The sequence below is a fragment of the Vulpes vulpes genome, chromosome 13 (genome assembly GCF_048418805.1).
Source record: "Vulpes vulpes isolate BD-2025 chromosome 13, VulVul3, whole genome shotgun sequence".
NCBI classification, from domain to species: domain Eukaryota; kingdom Metazoa; phylum Chordata; class Mammalia; order Carnivora; family Canidae; genus Vulpes; species Vulpes vulpes.
The window spans coordinates 125,493,978-125,508,215 of record NC_132792.1 but is presented as its reverse complement, the minus strand read 5'-3'; the positions used below and the strand labels follow the sequence as shown (position 1 = coordinate 125,508,215).

The window sequence follows — 14,238 nt, the reverse complement described above, 5'->3', positions numbered from 1 at the left end:
TTGCTCAGCACTGGATGGTAGTGTTTACTTATCACAAAATTGATTATTGCTTCTCCGAATCAAAGTGTTACTATTACAAACCTTGACAACATAAAATAAATGTCCCCCCCTGGTAGGGAACCATGAGGAATTCAGGGAAAAACTGTGAAGGGTACTGATTTTTCTCAACTCATAAAGTGGCAAGTTCAGAGATGATGCCTAAGTATTTTCTAGAATTAAGAGTGTAAGTATTGAAAGTATAACCATAAAGCCTTATCAATCTCCTTCAGGGAAGTAAGAAAAGAATAGGTATTACACATTAAATTCTGCATTTTTCACAATGGTGATACACTCAATTATGTGAGATTACTCTATAAAGTTTAGCATATAATACATAAAATTGAAATAATAATCACCAAAAAATTAAAAATAAAAAAAGGTCTAAAATGGCTATCTTTGAGGAGAGAAACCAGTTTGAAGAGGTAAAAGGTAGAAAAGACTTATATTTATCATTTTATACCTTTGTGTCCTATTAACCAATGCAGGAAAAAACACAGAGAAACCTTTGTCCATTTTTTTCTTGTTTCTGTATCCCATGCACTATATATACCAACCTTCTCTTATGGTATTTCTTCAAGACACAATTAATCAAACAAACTCAAGAACCACCCTAAATCTCTGACAAAATGCAGTGACAGCAATAGTTTACACTGGTGTTAAAACTCAAAACAAGTCCACATCCATTATCCCCATAACGGTCTTATTTTTAGAGATTAATAAGTATTACCCCAAAAGGTTTAAGTGATTTGCCATGACAAAGAAACTAGGAAAGGTAGTATAAATGTAATAGACAAGCTAAAAAATAAAGGAAAAAATGCCTTCATACAGTAGTGAAATCTGAAAATCCCTTCTAAATTTAAAATAGAACATACAACAAATAAAACTTAACAATAGTTGGCTGAAACAGTTTTTTATCATGAAACACACTTACCATATGAGCAGCAATCTCATTCCTATGTTATTCCCCAAGAAAAAATGAAAATACATCACACCAAAACATGCACTCTCTTGCTCATAGCAGCTTTATTCATAATAGCCAGAAACTAGAAACAACCCAAATAGCCATCAGCTGGTAAACAGGTGAATCGTGGTATGGCCAGACTACGGAATATGCCTCAACAATAAAGGAACAAACTAATGATATACACAACATGGATGAAACCCTGAAGTATTATGCTATGTAAAAGTAACCAAACACAAAGGGCCATATGACTCCACTTATAAGAAATATTAGAAAAGGAAGATTCCAGTGGTAGTACGTCAGTAGGCTATCAGGGTTGAGGAAAGAAGACATAGGGGAAAGGGCACTTTGGGGGTGATGGACATGTTTGAAGTCATAACCAAGGTGCTTGTTACACTACCATATAAACGTAGCAAAATTCATCAAAATGTACACTTAAGACTGGTGTATTTTGTTATGGAAATTATAACTCCATAAGGATAATTTTTTAAAACTCAGTCATACATAATCCCATTTAACTACTGACGACAGCTTTTCAAGCATAGGAATTACTACAGATCCATAAGGGACATTGAGATCGCTATTTAAAAGGCAACTTTTAATCAGAAAATAGACACAGTACACAGGAACTTAAAAGTCCTGAGAATGAAATAGTCCTTGTTCTACTCAATTTGGCCACGTGGATAAACACTAGTTGCCTGGCAACCAGTCTACATCCAGATTTCTTAAAAAACACATTGACCACATTAGCAGGTAATCTCAAAGAGGATAAACTAAGCTTTACGTTGAAGAGTTCTTCAGTGTTAAAAAAGAATAATAACACATATGAATTATTTATCTAAAGTAGCAGTGAACAAGAAATACTAAAACTAGATCATGAAAAATAAAAACATGAAATGAAACATAAACACACACACAACACGAAAGGCCTTTCTTCTTTTGGTCTTTCACTTTAGGACTTTCCTTAGCTAACTTACAGGACTGCCAAAGCCATGAGTTTGTGGGTGAACTCTTTCCCCTTTTAAGCCTATAAGCCCCTCCCCTGCTACCACCCAAACTGGCTTAATATAAATGTACATGTCTTTAAATGCATACAAGTCAGACACTTTTTTAGATACTAAATCACCCAAAAGACACCTCTGTGGATGGCTTGAAAACACAAAACACGAACTTTCCACAACATGCAGCACCCAACATACCAGAAGGCCAAGTTTTCGTTAATGCTGATGATAAATGATCAAAATCAAGAATTACAAAGAATCCCTAAATAACAAGCAAATCCTAACACATATGTTAAATATCATTTCTCTCTTACTGGACATAGTATGTCTGTTAACCTGGTGAACAGCTTCAGAACAATTATCAACTCCAAGGACACCGCTGTTAGCACACTTACCAAGCATACAACTTTTTGGCTTTGGTGAGTACTTACCCCTCTTCTGAACCCAGCCTTCTTTCACAACGGTAACATCGCTCATGATGGCTCCCCTCTGAGCCCCCAACTTGGAGAAATGCTACTTTGTGGTATCAGCTTTGGGGTTTGGATTCTCTGCTGCTGCTGCTGCCCTTCCCACTCTCTAGTGATGACTCAGCCTGGAAGGAAGTATTGAAGAAAGAATTTCTTTTTTTTCCATTCTTGCAACTCACATAGCAATAACAAACAACTAATTCTTTGTAAATGTCTTCAACTGGCCTGACCTCACATAAAACTCTACCTCCTCAAACTGGGGAACTTATTTATTCAATAGTTCGGTCTATAATGAAAGCGCTTCCCTGGTCTTGTGACAGATTTCAAGTGATAGTGAAACTTTTAACCTAAGAGGTTGTAACAAAAAATGTCTTAAAGAAAACCAATGTCACACCTATACAAATAATACAGAAAATCTGTTTGGTGCTATGTGTTTGAGGTGAAAAGGGAAGAAAATGAAAGTTAAGTGAACTAAAAGTACATTATCACATATGTCTAGTTTCAAAATCTCTGTGGATTTAGGAATATTTATGGCAAAGCAACTGTGAATGTTTTTAATAGCTGTATTTTATGTATAACACAATGTGCTAAGAAACCAACACATGTATACTTACTCTGCCTTATTCCAAGAAATATTTTAGACAATAGATGAATTAGAGTACAACAAATTTTTAGATTACAATAAACATTATAAATGACACAAAATTGATTATTTTTTTAAAATACAGGAAATGAAACAAAGGGAATATGAAAGTGGAAAAAATATGGAGTCTCCAAGATGTGTCAAGAACAAGTGCTTACATCTATTATCCTCAGGTAATCCTCAAAATAAACCTATGAGAGTACCATTAACTTCATTTCAGAGATGAGTAAATTGAGGTTCACAGAGATTAAGCAGCTTGCCTGGGTTCAACACAACTACTGAATGATGGAGCCCAGATCTGAAAAAAAGGCTCTCTGACTCCAGAGCCTGCAGTCCTAACTCTAAAACTAGACTGCCTTCAGATAAAAAAAAAATTAAAAAAATAAAAAAAAGCCAGAGTAAAAGTCTACATATTTGTAAAAGTGGGGCCACAAATTTAGCAGGAAAGCTTTCAGGAAGCAATGCAAATAAGAAAACACAATGGGTCTCGGTATTTACAGCATCCATAAATATTAAAAAAAAAAAAAGTTGCTGCTTCAGAAGGAATCCATTTTTTCTAGAATAAAAATCTAAAATTTATCCCATGGGTCTTTGTAAGATACCTTGTAGTGTAACAAAGTCCTCAAAAATGTCCCTATATATACAGTAATGAGTTTTATAGGGCTATTTCTCATTGTCCCTCTCAACCTAAAAAGGAAAAATGCCAAGATAAAACAGAGTTAAAAATATTTCCACAGAAAGGGACCAAAACATGTGGTCCAGGGTACACTGGCATTATGTGGTCCAAAAACACAGGCAAAGAGTTTAGATAACCAAAAGAATGGATGGAGGGACTGCAGAATTATACTGTTTTCTCAGATCGGGTTTTGACAAATAGTCCATAGTGGCAAGTTCAAGGTCAGACTTCTGAGCGACTATCGAACTAAATTATGGCTCATTTTCCAATGCAAATTAAGTAGAAAGCCTAATTCACTTAGCAGTGAGGAATCAGGACTAACACTCTTAAGAAAGCCTGACAAAGTCTGTGTGGCTGAATAGCAAACCAGCCCCATATGTGCCTTTGGCACTTACAGGTAAGGCCAAGACTATCCGCAGAATCACTGGTGTCTGCTAGTGCAGAGAGTCTAAAGGGATATTAAAACCTGGGTCTATTTTCCCAAAATATGTTTGAAAGAATTCCAAGAAAAATTCCAGAAAAATACGAGAAAAATGATGAAAAAAGAAAAAAAATTCTTTGGTCAAATAGTTCAGAAAAATTCCAAAAACCATATCTTTCTCTTAGAACATCACAATTAACATATTAAAGATATAAGATGCGTATAACCTCATGTAACTCAGTAAATCTTAAGCTTACTGAACCCACAGGGCTCTTTTTTTTTTTTTTTTTTAGTCATATGTACTGATATCTAGGGGAACATGCTTTGAAAAATGGCCACATAATTCAAGACAAGATTTATTACACCGTTAAAAAAGAGCAAGAAACCTTCAGTAAAGAATCGAAACATCATTTTAGTTTGATTTAGGTAACTTTCTGAAAACTGGCTACCTACAGAACAAGGTAACTAAAAAGGTTAGCTCCTTACACCACATAATTATAAAGACATTAAATATTGGGAGCCTAAGTGCAAACTGATGACTTTAGAAGGCCTCTTTGGTAGCACCTGTAGCAAAGAGCCTCATCTCATTCAAGCCATTATTGGTTTGACTATAAAATTACATTATCTGGGTAAAAAAAAAAATTCCTATCTTAATATTCTTGGTATTGGAAATGGAAGAGATCAGGGACCAACATTTATTAAGAACCAAAAAACAATACAAATTCAAGAAACATAGATAAAACATATCCCTTTCTATTAAAATAATCTGCATTACAACACACGTTCTAAAGAACACTAAAAAAATACTTTCAAAATTTATTCCATTGTTTTAAGCTGACATTTCATTGCTGGGATCTCAAACAGGTAAGGACCTTCATTTTACAGTTGAGGAAACAAGAGTCCAGATGGATGAAGAGACTTGCCCAAGGTCACACAGCTGCTTTCTGAGGAAACCAAGACCAGACAACCAGGCACATGTTCTTTCTACTAGCACTACCCCTTCACTACAAAACAAAACAGTGAAATATGCAGATCAACCCAAATCAATGAATTTTCTTTTAAAATGGAACTGTTTTGGGGTGCCTGGGTGGTGCAGTCCGTTTAGCATCTGACTCTTGGTTTCTGCTCAGGTTGCCATCTCGGTGTGCACGGAGCCGGCTTCAGATTCATTCTCTTCCCCCCGCCCCCCCCCCCATCCTGCCATTCCCCCCCTCAAATAAATAAGCCTTAAAAAAAAATAAAGAAAATGAAACTTTAAAAAAACTTTTTACATAAAAATGTTTATCTGGTACTTATATATTTAGATTAGACTGCTAAACGGATGTTAAATCAACAGGACAAAATTTACAATCATCATCAGGACCACTAAAGCCACTCATTATAGAAATGGCTTTATCCACTTGCATCTTAAGATGTTACCAAATTCTACACATAATATCCAGCTTTAAAGTTGCTCCTGGGACTCTCAGCTAAAATGATATTCTTTGAAAATAGCTTAAAAGACATTTAAAAGTATACTACTCCAGAATTATGACCAATAGGCTAGAAATAAATGCTATCTTGTGTGCATAAACTGACTCTTAAGCAATGCACCATATTCTTTGGTTTAATTTCCCTATAGTGGCAAACCTCTTGCACTAAGTCATCTATGCTCTCCCACTCAGTGTTCCATGTTGCTAAAAACACTAATCTGCAAAATGATGAGCTGGACATGAACTTCACCTCCTCCTACAGTCCCAACTTCTTCAGAAGTATGTTTCTATCCAATGAGCTAACAGGCAAAAATTTGGTTTCTTTTTCTTTTAAGCCTATTGCATTAAATATTTCATTGCTGAATAATCTAATTTTGTCTATTCTTAAAAAAAATGTCATACAAAATTCTTGGCAGATTCAATTTAGAATTTAAACAAAGCAGTTACACTAAAGGTACTTTCATTCAAAACTATTTGAGAATTTGATAACAGCATTTGAATATCACTTCACAATTTACAAAACATTTTCACATCTTGTACCTCATTCAATAGCATTACTATTTAGTAAAGCAATTTGACAGTGCCTGGCACAGAAGATATACCCAACAAATACAGAGTAAATGAATGAGTGGATGAATGAAAGAGCGAAGATGTAGCTTTACATAACTAATGAAGGACAGACAAGACAAACCAATATTGTAAGTCAACAGAGAGAGGGGTATTAAGTCATCTTGAAGACAAACCTGAACTCAAATGTTACGAAAGCACCTACACAGAAATAACTTAAATTATAATAAACATTCTTCCTTATTCATTAAAGTAGATTTACCATAGACCTGCACTAATTGTGAGGACTAGCACACATTAAAATTATCTTCCTTTTCTCTGTGTTTGATACTTTTTGTTGAGATGAGGTCAAGTTTCAAGTCCGAAACAATTAAGCATCAACGATGCTCAAAGTTATCTATTGTGGAAGGAAAAAAGAGAAAGAATGACGTATTTTCTTAATGATATTTATAAAAAAATTTTTAAAGATGTTTGTTTACTCATGGCAACAAACCACTCAGTTCTAAGCACTAAAGTTCTTCAAACATCTTTCTAAAATATCACTCAAGAAACATGTAATGTACATATATGTAGTCAGTAAAAAAGTACTGATTGCCTACTCTGTGAGAAGGACCACACTGAGTATATAGAGAGGCAAGCAAAACAAACTTTTTAAAAAATCTTTTCCATGTAATAATTTGTTATCAAAGTGCTTTTACGTTATTTGCGAATTTGACTAAAAACAAATCTGTACAGTAGCTACTGCAGCTACAATTCTGAACCTAGAAAACCTGTGACCAACCAAAAATGACATTATTTCTTCGCTGTTACCATAACCAGATAGTGACAAGTAAGAAGAATGACTGCCTACAATCCATGTCTTCTATCAGTTTGGTATGCTTTCTACCAAATAACCCAATATGAACTCTCAGATGTATAATAACATTTGTGAATCACTTAAAACACTTTTTTGTATTGAAATATTTTTCCAAAGTCCAGTAAACACAATGTTTTCAAATAAATTAAAAATCAAATATAACCGTGGCATCATAAAGGAAATTATACCAACAGAAGACTAGAAGGTTGACAAAGTTGAAAGGCACAACAGCAATTTTCTTTTTTACAACCTAGAACAAGATTCACAGGTTGGCAATTTCCTACATGTTAATTCTTAAGTTTAAAGCCACTATACTATCTATAATACAACTTGCTCTAAACTATATACTTCGGGGATCCCTGGGTGGCGCAGTGGTTTGGCGCTTGCCTTTGGCCCAGGGCGCGATCCTGGAGACCCGGGATCGAATCCCACATCAGGCTCCCGGTGCATGGAGCCTGCTTCTCCCTCTGCCTATGTCTCTGCCTCTCTCTCTCTCTCTCTGTGACTATCATAAATAAATAAAAATTAAAAAAAAATTTTTTAACTATATACTTCGCTGTAATTAATGCTATGTAGAGTATACTTGCCCTGCACCACAATTTTTTACATTCTTTAGATATGCCTAGTCCAATTAAATTCGTAAAGGACAACTAATGTGCAAAGACAATAGAATCTTGCTTCTTTGAAACACAAATGACTATCAAGGGTAACCAAAATACAATTCTATGGTATCTCCCAATTTCATGAAATAAGTGAAACTAACATATGCCATAATAAATACATAAGGTTATATAAAAATTTTTAAAGGGTTTGAGGGAAAGGAAAAATACTGAAATGAAACGGAAATTCAAGGCAACTTGCTCTGTACTTCAAATAACCCTCAGCCAGCCTGTCCTTCTTAAGAGTTGTTATCCTGTTCATAAACTTGTCCTATGGGAAAGTGAGCCAAACAAACGATATATTTTGGATCCTCTCTTCAAAGTACAATAACAGATTCTGTGGACTTTCTTAAAACTAATAGATATCTTCACTGTTCCACACTATAGGAAAATATTTGAATAGGCACATAAGCAAGATTTCCAACTTTCAAGGAAAATTTCAGTCCTTTCAAACTGCCAACTCTCAAAAATCAACTTTGCAAACTTTTAAGTATGTATACAAAAACGGAGAGTATTTCCCCCTTCTCCCTACCTCAGTTTAGGACATCTAAATGCCATTTCAACCAACACATCCATTATCAACCAAATAAAAAAAACAACTTGTGCTGGGTGCTATATTTAATATTCTAATTTGAAACAACTAGGAAAATGCCTATTGGATTCCCTTGTTTCACCGAAAGCCCTGAACAAGCTACAGACAAACAATCCCCTACATTTCTCATATGAAGTGTGGCTTGTCTCTGTCTCTATGTGAAGGCACCTGTAATGTAACAGCAACAGGTTGAAGGTTGCCACTCAAAGAATTTTGGTTACACAGCTAGCCATATTCTTCCAACACACATTTAAAATCCTTCTATAATCTGCCTTGGGGACCTCCTCGACAATAAAATGAAACAAAATCTGCACATATACACAAAATACAATTGGTATAAGATCCATTAAGTGTCAGGAATCGGCTTGATGGATTTTTACCCCGGGGTTAAACCGAGAGTTAACCCATAGTTATGATATCCTATAACAAAGCTTATTTACCACAACAGTTCATCAGAAAGAACACTGGGCAGGCCCAGAAACTGGGGTCCCTGTTCCCAACTCTGCCCCACCGGAGTGATGCTACTTAAGGTCCTTTAATTCTCTGTGCTTCAATCTTCTCAGCCATAGAAATTAAAGTGTAGCACTAGACAAACTTAAATAGCTTCACAGCTCTTCCAGAGCTAATATTTAGGATTCTTCGAGTTCAAATCTACCACGGGTCTACTTCACTTATAGATGGCATTTCAGGGGACACTATCATGATTATGCAGTTCCTGTCCTCAGAAGTTTAATATGTGGTTTGGAAGATAAAACATCCAAACATCAATTCCACTAACACAAAACCTGGACTGAACTCCAATACTGGCAAAACAGCATCCTCCTCCCCTTCCCATCCCCCAGACTCACGAACAGAGTCAGAGGCTTTCTTAGTTAACATAGGAGAGAAAATTTCTGACTTGAAAGTCTTCTAGGGATTTCTTCTGGTAAATCATTTGGCCTTTTCCTCTGAACATCAGCAAAATAGACCCATTTACAAAAAGTGAAATCACTGCAGTTGGTGATAAATATAAAGAGAGTACTGAAAAGCCAATCTCCAGGTCAAGAAACATACATTAATTTGTCTATCAACTACCATTTGAAGGCTACCTGGCAAAAGAAACGCGTTTACATCTAAACACCAAAAGGCTATATACCACTACAATAACATATGTAAACATCTGAGGCATTTAACCTGGCCTCTGAAACAACTGAAATGAAAAAAGAATGTTATGGACCTGTCGATATATAATTATTTTACCATATTAATGTGACTTCTGTGGAAATTATTGCACTACATTACCAAAACTGGTATGTCACTGGGAAATCTAATGGTAGGTACCAGCAACATAGGAGAAATGCTAAGGAAAAAAGTGTTTCAGAACAAGGAAAGTGGGACACCCGCGTGGCTCAGGGGTTGAGCGTCTGCCTTCGGCTCAGGTCGTGATCCCAAGGTCCTGGGTTCAAGTTCCGCATCAGGCTCCCCAAGCCTGCTTCACCCTCTGCCTAGGTCTCTGCCTCTCTCTGTATATCTCTCATGAATAAATTTTTTTTTTAAATCTTTAAAAAAAATAACGAGGAAAGTTCTACAGAAATGGGAGTTTATAATTCTGCATTAATAAGTGTCTTCTCTTGTGAAAACCACCTCAAAAGTAGCAGGGGCTGTTGTGAAGATTAAACCAATTGACACACGTTAAACACACACAACAGTGCCTGGCACATGGCAAGTGCTCATCAGGCCCTGGCTGGCACTGACTCTAAAGCTGACCTAGCGCTGCCATAAGTGAAAGACCATAATAAAATTGTCTGTCAGTTTACATCAGAAGATTCAGGGCTATCCTTTCCAGGTGACTACATAAGAGTATATGCTGTATAAAACCAGGATTCAGAATACCAATGCACACTCCTGAAACCTGGATTTAAAAACAGGGCAATTCCAAATGATTTAAATATTCTAACACAAATCTACAAAAATTCATTATGTGCAAATTTATGTCAAGAAAATAAAAAATGCAAGTCAAATTATAAAACCGATTTGGTCAAAACAAATTAAATGGTTTCTTTTTCTGCCTTGTCTTTTACGGTATTCAAATATAAATTATTGTAAGTTAAGTATCTTTTAATGCTTAAAGCGTAATCACACTATTAAGACAAGATTCTATCAAATCATGCTAAAAATGCGATTAACACGAGTTAACAATAATTGCGTTATCTTCCCAAGGATGAATTATTTGAACTAAAAAGTGTAACAACAAAAGAAAGTGTAGCTATCTTTTCACAAAAATATGCAAAGTTCATCAAGTAAACTCTAAACTTCCACAATATCAATTTGTAAAACAGGTTCCTCTTTTTCAAGAAACCCAAATTGTTGGAAATTTCCATTGAATTTTTAAGAAATAAAATCTCTTATATGTTTAAGTCAAAAGCCAGAGTTTAAAGAATCTTAAATCCCTACTTTGCACAAGAGTCTATTATGCTAAGTACATCTGTCCTATGATATGTCTAACCAGAACATATTTAGATTTACCATGATTCTAAAAACAAATTCTCATATCTAACAGTAGTAATCTTGTGAATGAAATGTAAATAAGAAAAGTTTTTTAATCAAACTAGCTCCTGGCACACAGTTCACACTCTAATACTTGCTGGAATGAATGAAATCTTATTTAAAATATTTTTACTGCTATAAAATTACATAAACTGAAAGTCCAAAGCTGAACCCCCTTAAGTACCTTTACATACACAACTTAGAGTTGTCAAACTAAAAATTAATTTTAAGTTGGAAAACTCACTAAAGTAATCATTACAGAAGTAATCATTACAGAAAGACTAAGTATAGAGGGCAAAATGAATAGAAATAATAGTTTCCTAAGTTTTTTGGTAGAAATACTTTGGACTAGGTATTTTTTTAATTCTGTAGGAAAACCTACTACTGAAAACACATACCGCAAACATACAACAGAACGCTACAGCTGTACATTCATCTAAATTCCAGTGCTGTCTCATTCATGTGATATATGCACTCCCTCACTTTAAAATTAGAAGCTCAAGCCAATCAAAGATATTAGGGTCAGCCCTAGTGAGACAAACAAGAAGCAGATCTTCAAATACAACCTCCTCGGTAAACTTTCAAAATCAAGATTGTGTGTTGGCAAAAGAAAAAAAGAATAAAAAAAACCCAACAGTCCCAATGTATATACTCCAAATTATTATGCATTCACCTTAAAAAGCTAATAGTTTACTAAAAACTAGACTTCGTGATTAAAAAAAAAACAAAAAAAAAACCACGTTCACGTTTTACACAACCACTTCCTGGATGTGTGTATTGGTTTTGGACCACCACCTCCTGGAATATTCATATTCATTTATACATATTTTGCAAGGATATTTAAGTTCTGAAAACAAACTTTCCTAAACCATGTTTATTAGACTCATCTAGCTTTGGCTTTTTCAACTATTTCCTAACAATGTATAACCTAATTTAATGAGCTTCCACCAAAAACCAAACCCCAGGGGTTGGCTAGTAATTTACAGCCTACTAAAAGATATAAAATGACCATGCCTTTACAAATATGGAACATATGTCTAACTTGATGATTTGAAGCAGTTGGCAAGGTATTATTAACTGCAAGAAGTCATCATCTCACATGTTTTTGCTACGAGATGAACTAGAAAAGTGTGAACATTTTCTTAATGGTACTACTTAATACAGATACATAGGTTTCGCTGCAAATTTCTACTTGAAAACGTAATCAATTACAAACTACTGGGCTCTCGACCAATTACCACACTGGTGAAATGGGTTGGTTTTATTTTCACAACGTTCCCTTGATGCAAGAAATGGGAGCATCCTACCCTTGGCTTATGGGTAAGCCTTTCCCCCTGCTTTCAGAAAATATACAGTAAATACCGGTTTTGAAACCCTGGCCCCAAAGAGACTCAATTCAGCCTAAGTGAAGATCCCCGGGTAATCCCAAACAAGGAATGACCCCGCCTGGAAGTCAGGGTGTACACGGCGACCAGCCAGGCTTCAACTTTGGGCTCTTAGGGCCCAGCAAGCATCATGGCTGATGCAGACCGATGCGCAGGAGGAGGAGGAGGAGGTGGACGAGGAAGAGGCTGGTTTGTTTACTTGCAGCCTGAGCCGCCGCCGCGCCAGCAGCGACAGCATCACTGGATCCGCCAAACCCAGCATCTTCCGCACATTTCTATTCTTAGCACACAACTCCCAAGCGGATTAAAACCCCACTACTATTAAAAACACAGACGAGCACGTTACCCACCTCCCACACACACACACACACACCGCCCCCCCCCCCCGGGCCGTCTTTTCCTGCGCGCCGGCAGCAGGGGAGGGTGGGGAGGAAGGAGACCCCGGGGGACGCCGGTGCATCCTCGCCTGCACCCCACCCCGCGCGCGCAGACAGCCCCCGCGCCGGGGAGCGCGGCAGACGGCCCCCTCCCCCCAACCCAAACACGCCGGCACGGGCCGTCCCCGCGTTATATAAGCCCGCCGCCGCCCCCGCCGCCGCCCCCGCCCCCGCCCCCGCCCGGCCGGGACCCCTCCCCACGCCGCGCCGCCCGGGCCGGCGGGCAGCGGGCGCTGCGCAGGGGCCGGAGGCGCCAGGGCCGGGGCAGCGCAGACGCGGCCGGTACCGCTAGGCCGGGAACACCCTCCCCGGCCCCCCGCGCGCCGCCGCCCCCCAGCTTCCCCCGGAAAGTGAGGGGGTGCCGGTGTCAGCGGCGCCGGGCATCCCCCGGCCTCCCCACCCACACCCACGCCCGCGCCTCCGGTGACCCAGCCCCCGCCCACGCCCCCGGCGCGGTGACAACCCAGACGCCCCCGCCTCCCCCCACACCCACCCCCCCGCCCTAGGGAGGCCCGGGGCCGGGGGCCCGGAGGGAGAGGAGGCCCGGCGGGGAGGGGGCGAGCGGGGGGCGGTGGCTGTTACCTGCAAAGGCGGCGGCGGCGGCGGCCCCGCAGCTGCTCGGGCGGCGGCGGAGGATGGAGCCGGGGGGGCGGGGGGAGGAGAGGGGGCGACTCGGGGGTCCCCCCTCCCTCCTCCTCCCCTCCTGTCCTCCCCCCACCCCGCAGAGCCTCTGGCCCCCCTGGAGCCCGGTGCGGCCGGCGGGAGGGCAGGCGAAGGCTGCAGGGGAGGGAGGAGGGAGCCGGCCGGGCCGGGCCGCGGAGCTGGAGCGGGAGGCGGCGGCGGCGGCGGGAGGGGAGGGCGGAGGGAGGGCGGGCGGGCGGCGGCGGGGGGAGGAGGAGGCGGAGACTCTACATGGGAATCGGATATCGGCTACAAATTCAATTCATCACCAGAAAACACCGCTCGGGCGGGGGTCGGGTCACGCCGGCGAGGCGGCGGCGGGCGGAGGCTGCGGGGCCGGGGGCGCGCCCGGCGCGGGTCGGGGGCCCGCGGCCTCCTCTGGGGGGGAGGGGGGCCGCGCCTCGCCCGGGGGACCCCGCCGCCGCCGCCGCCGCCGCCGCCGCCCCGCCCCCTCCTTCCTCCCTCCCGGGCCCCGCCGCTGATCGCTGCTCGTCGCCGCCGCCGCCGCCGCCGCCGCCGCCGCCGCCGCCGCGGGGCTTGTTGTTGACTTTGAGGAAAACTCCTGACGTCAGGGGCTGGCTCTCGGCGACTGGCGGGAGCGGCTTCCCCGCGTCCCCGGCCCTGCCGCCGCCTCGGCTCCCCTCCCTGCCGCGCCCTCGTCCGCAGGCTTCCCCGCGCCCCCCAACCCGCGGCGCCCCGCGCCCCCTCTCCTCTCGCGAGAACATCCCCCCCAGCCCGCCGGAGCCGGCAGCGGGGGCAGGCGCTCCTGGGCGGGAAGTTCTGGCGGTGCCCGCGCCCTCGTGGCCCGCGGCGGCCCCCCGAGGCCCGGCGGCGCCCCCGGGGAGGTGGGCGGGC

At 40.9% G+C, this 14,238-nt stretch overlaps 1 protein-coding gene across 5 annotated transcripts in view; it reads right to left on the bottom strand.

Moving 5' to 3' along the window:
* The window catches only part of AKT3 (AKT serine/threonine kinase 3), a 307,964-nt gene extending 294,482 nt beyond the window's left edge, over nt 1–13,482 (bottom strand). For 4 of the 5 annotated variants that reach the window (XM_072732864.1, XM_072732865.1, XM_072732866.1 and 1 more), the window contains exons 1-2: nt 13,285–13,482; nt 2,433–2,593 (exon numbers count right to left, since the gene is read on the bottom strand). In XM_072732864.1, the coding sequence (XP_072588965.1) occupies nt 2,433–2,478 (46 nt within the window). In that variant the 5' untranslated portion in view covers nt 2,479–2,593; nt 13,285–13,482. Of the gene's footprint in view, nt 1–2,432; nt 2,594–13,284 lie in introns of those variants that run through there. The other variant, XM_072732868.1, reaches the window with a different exon arrangement.
* Between the last annotated feature and the right edge of the window lie 756 nt (nt 13,483–14,238).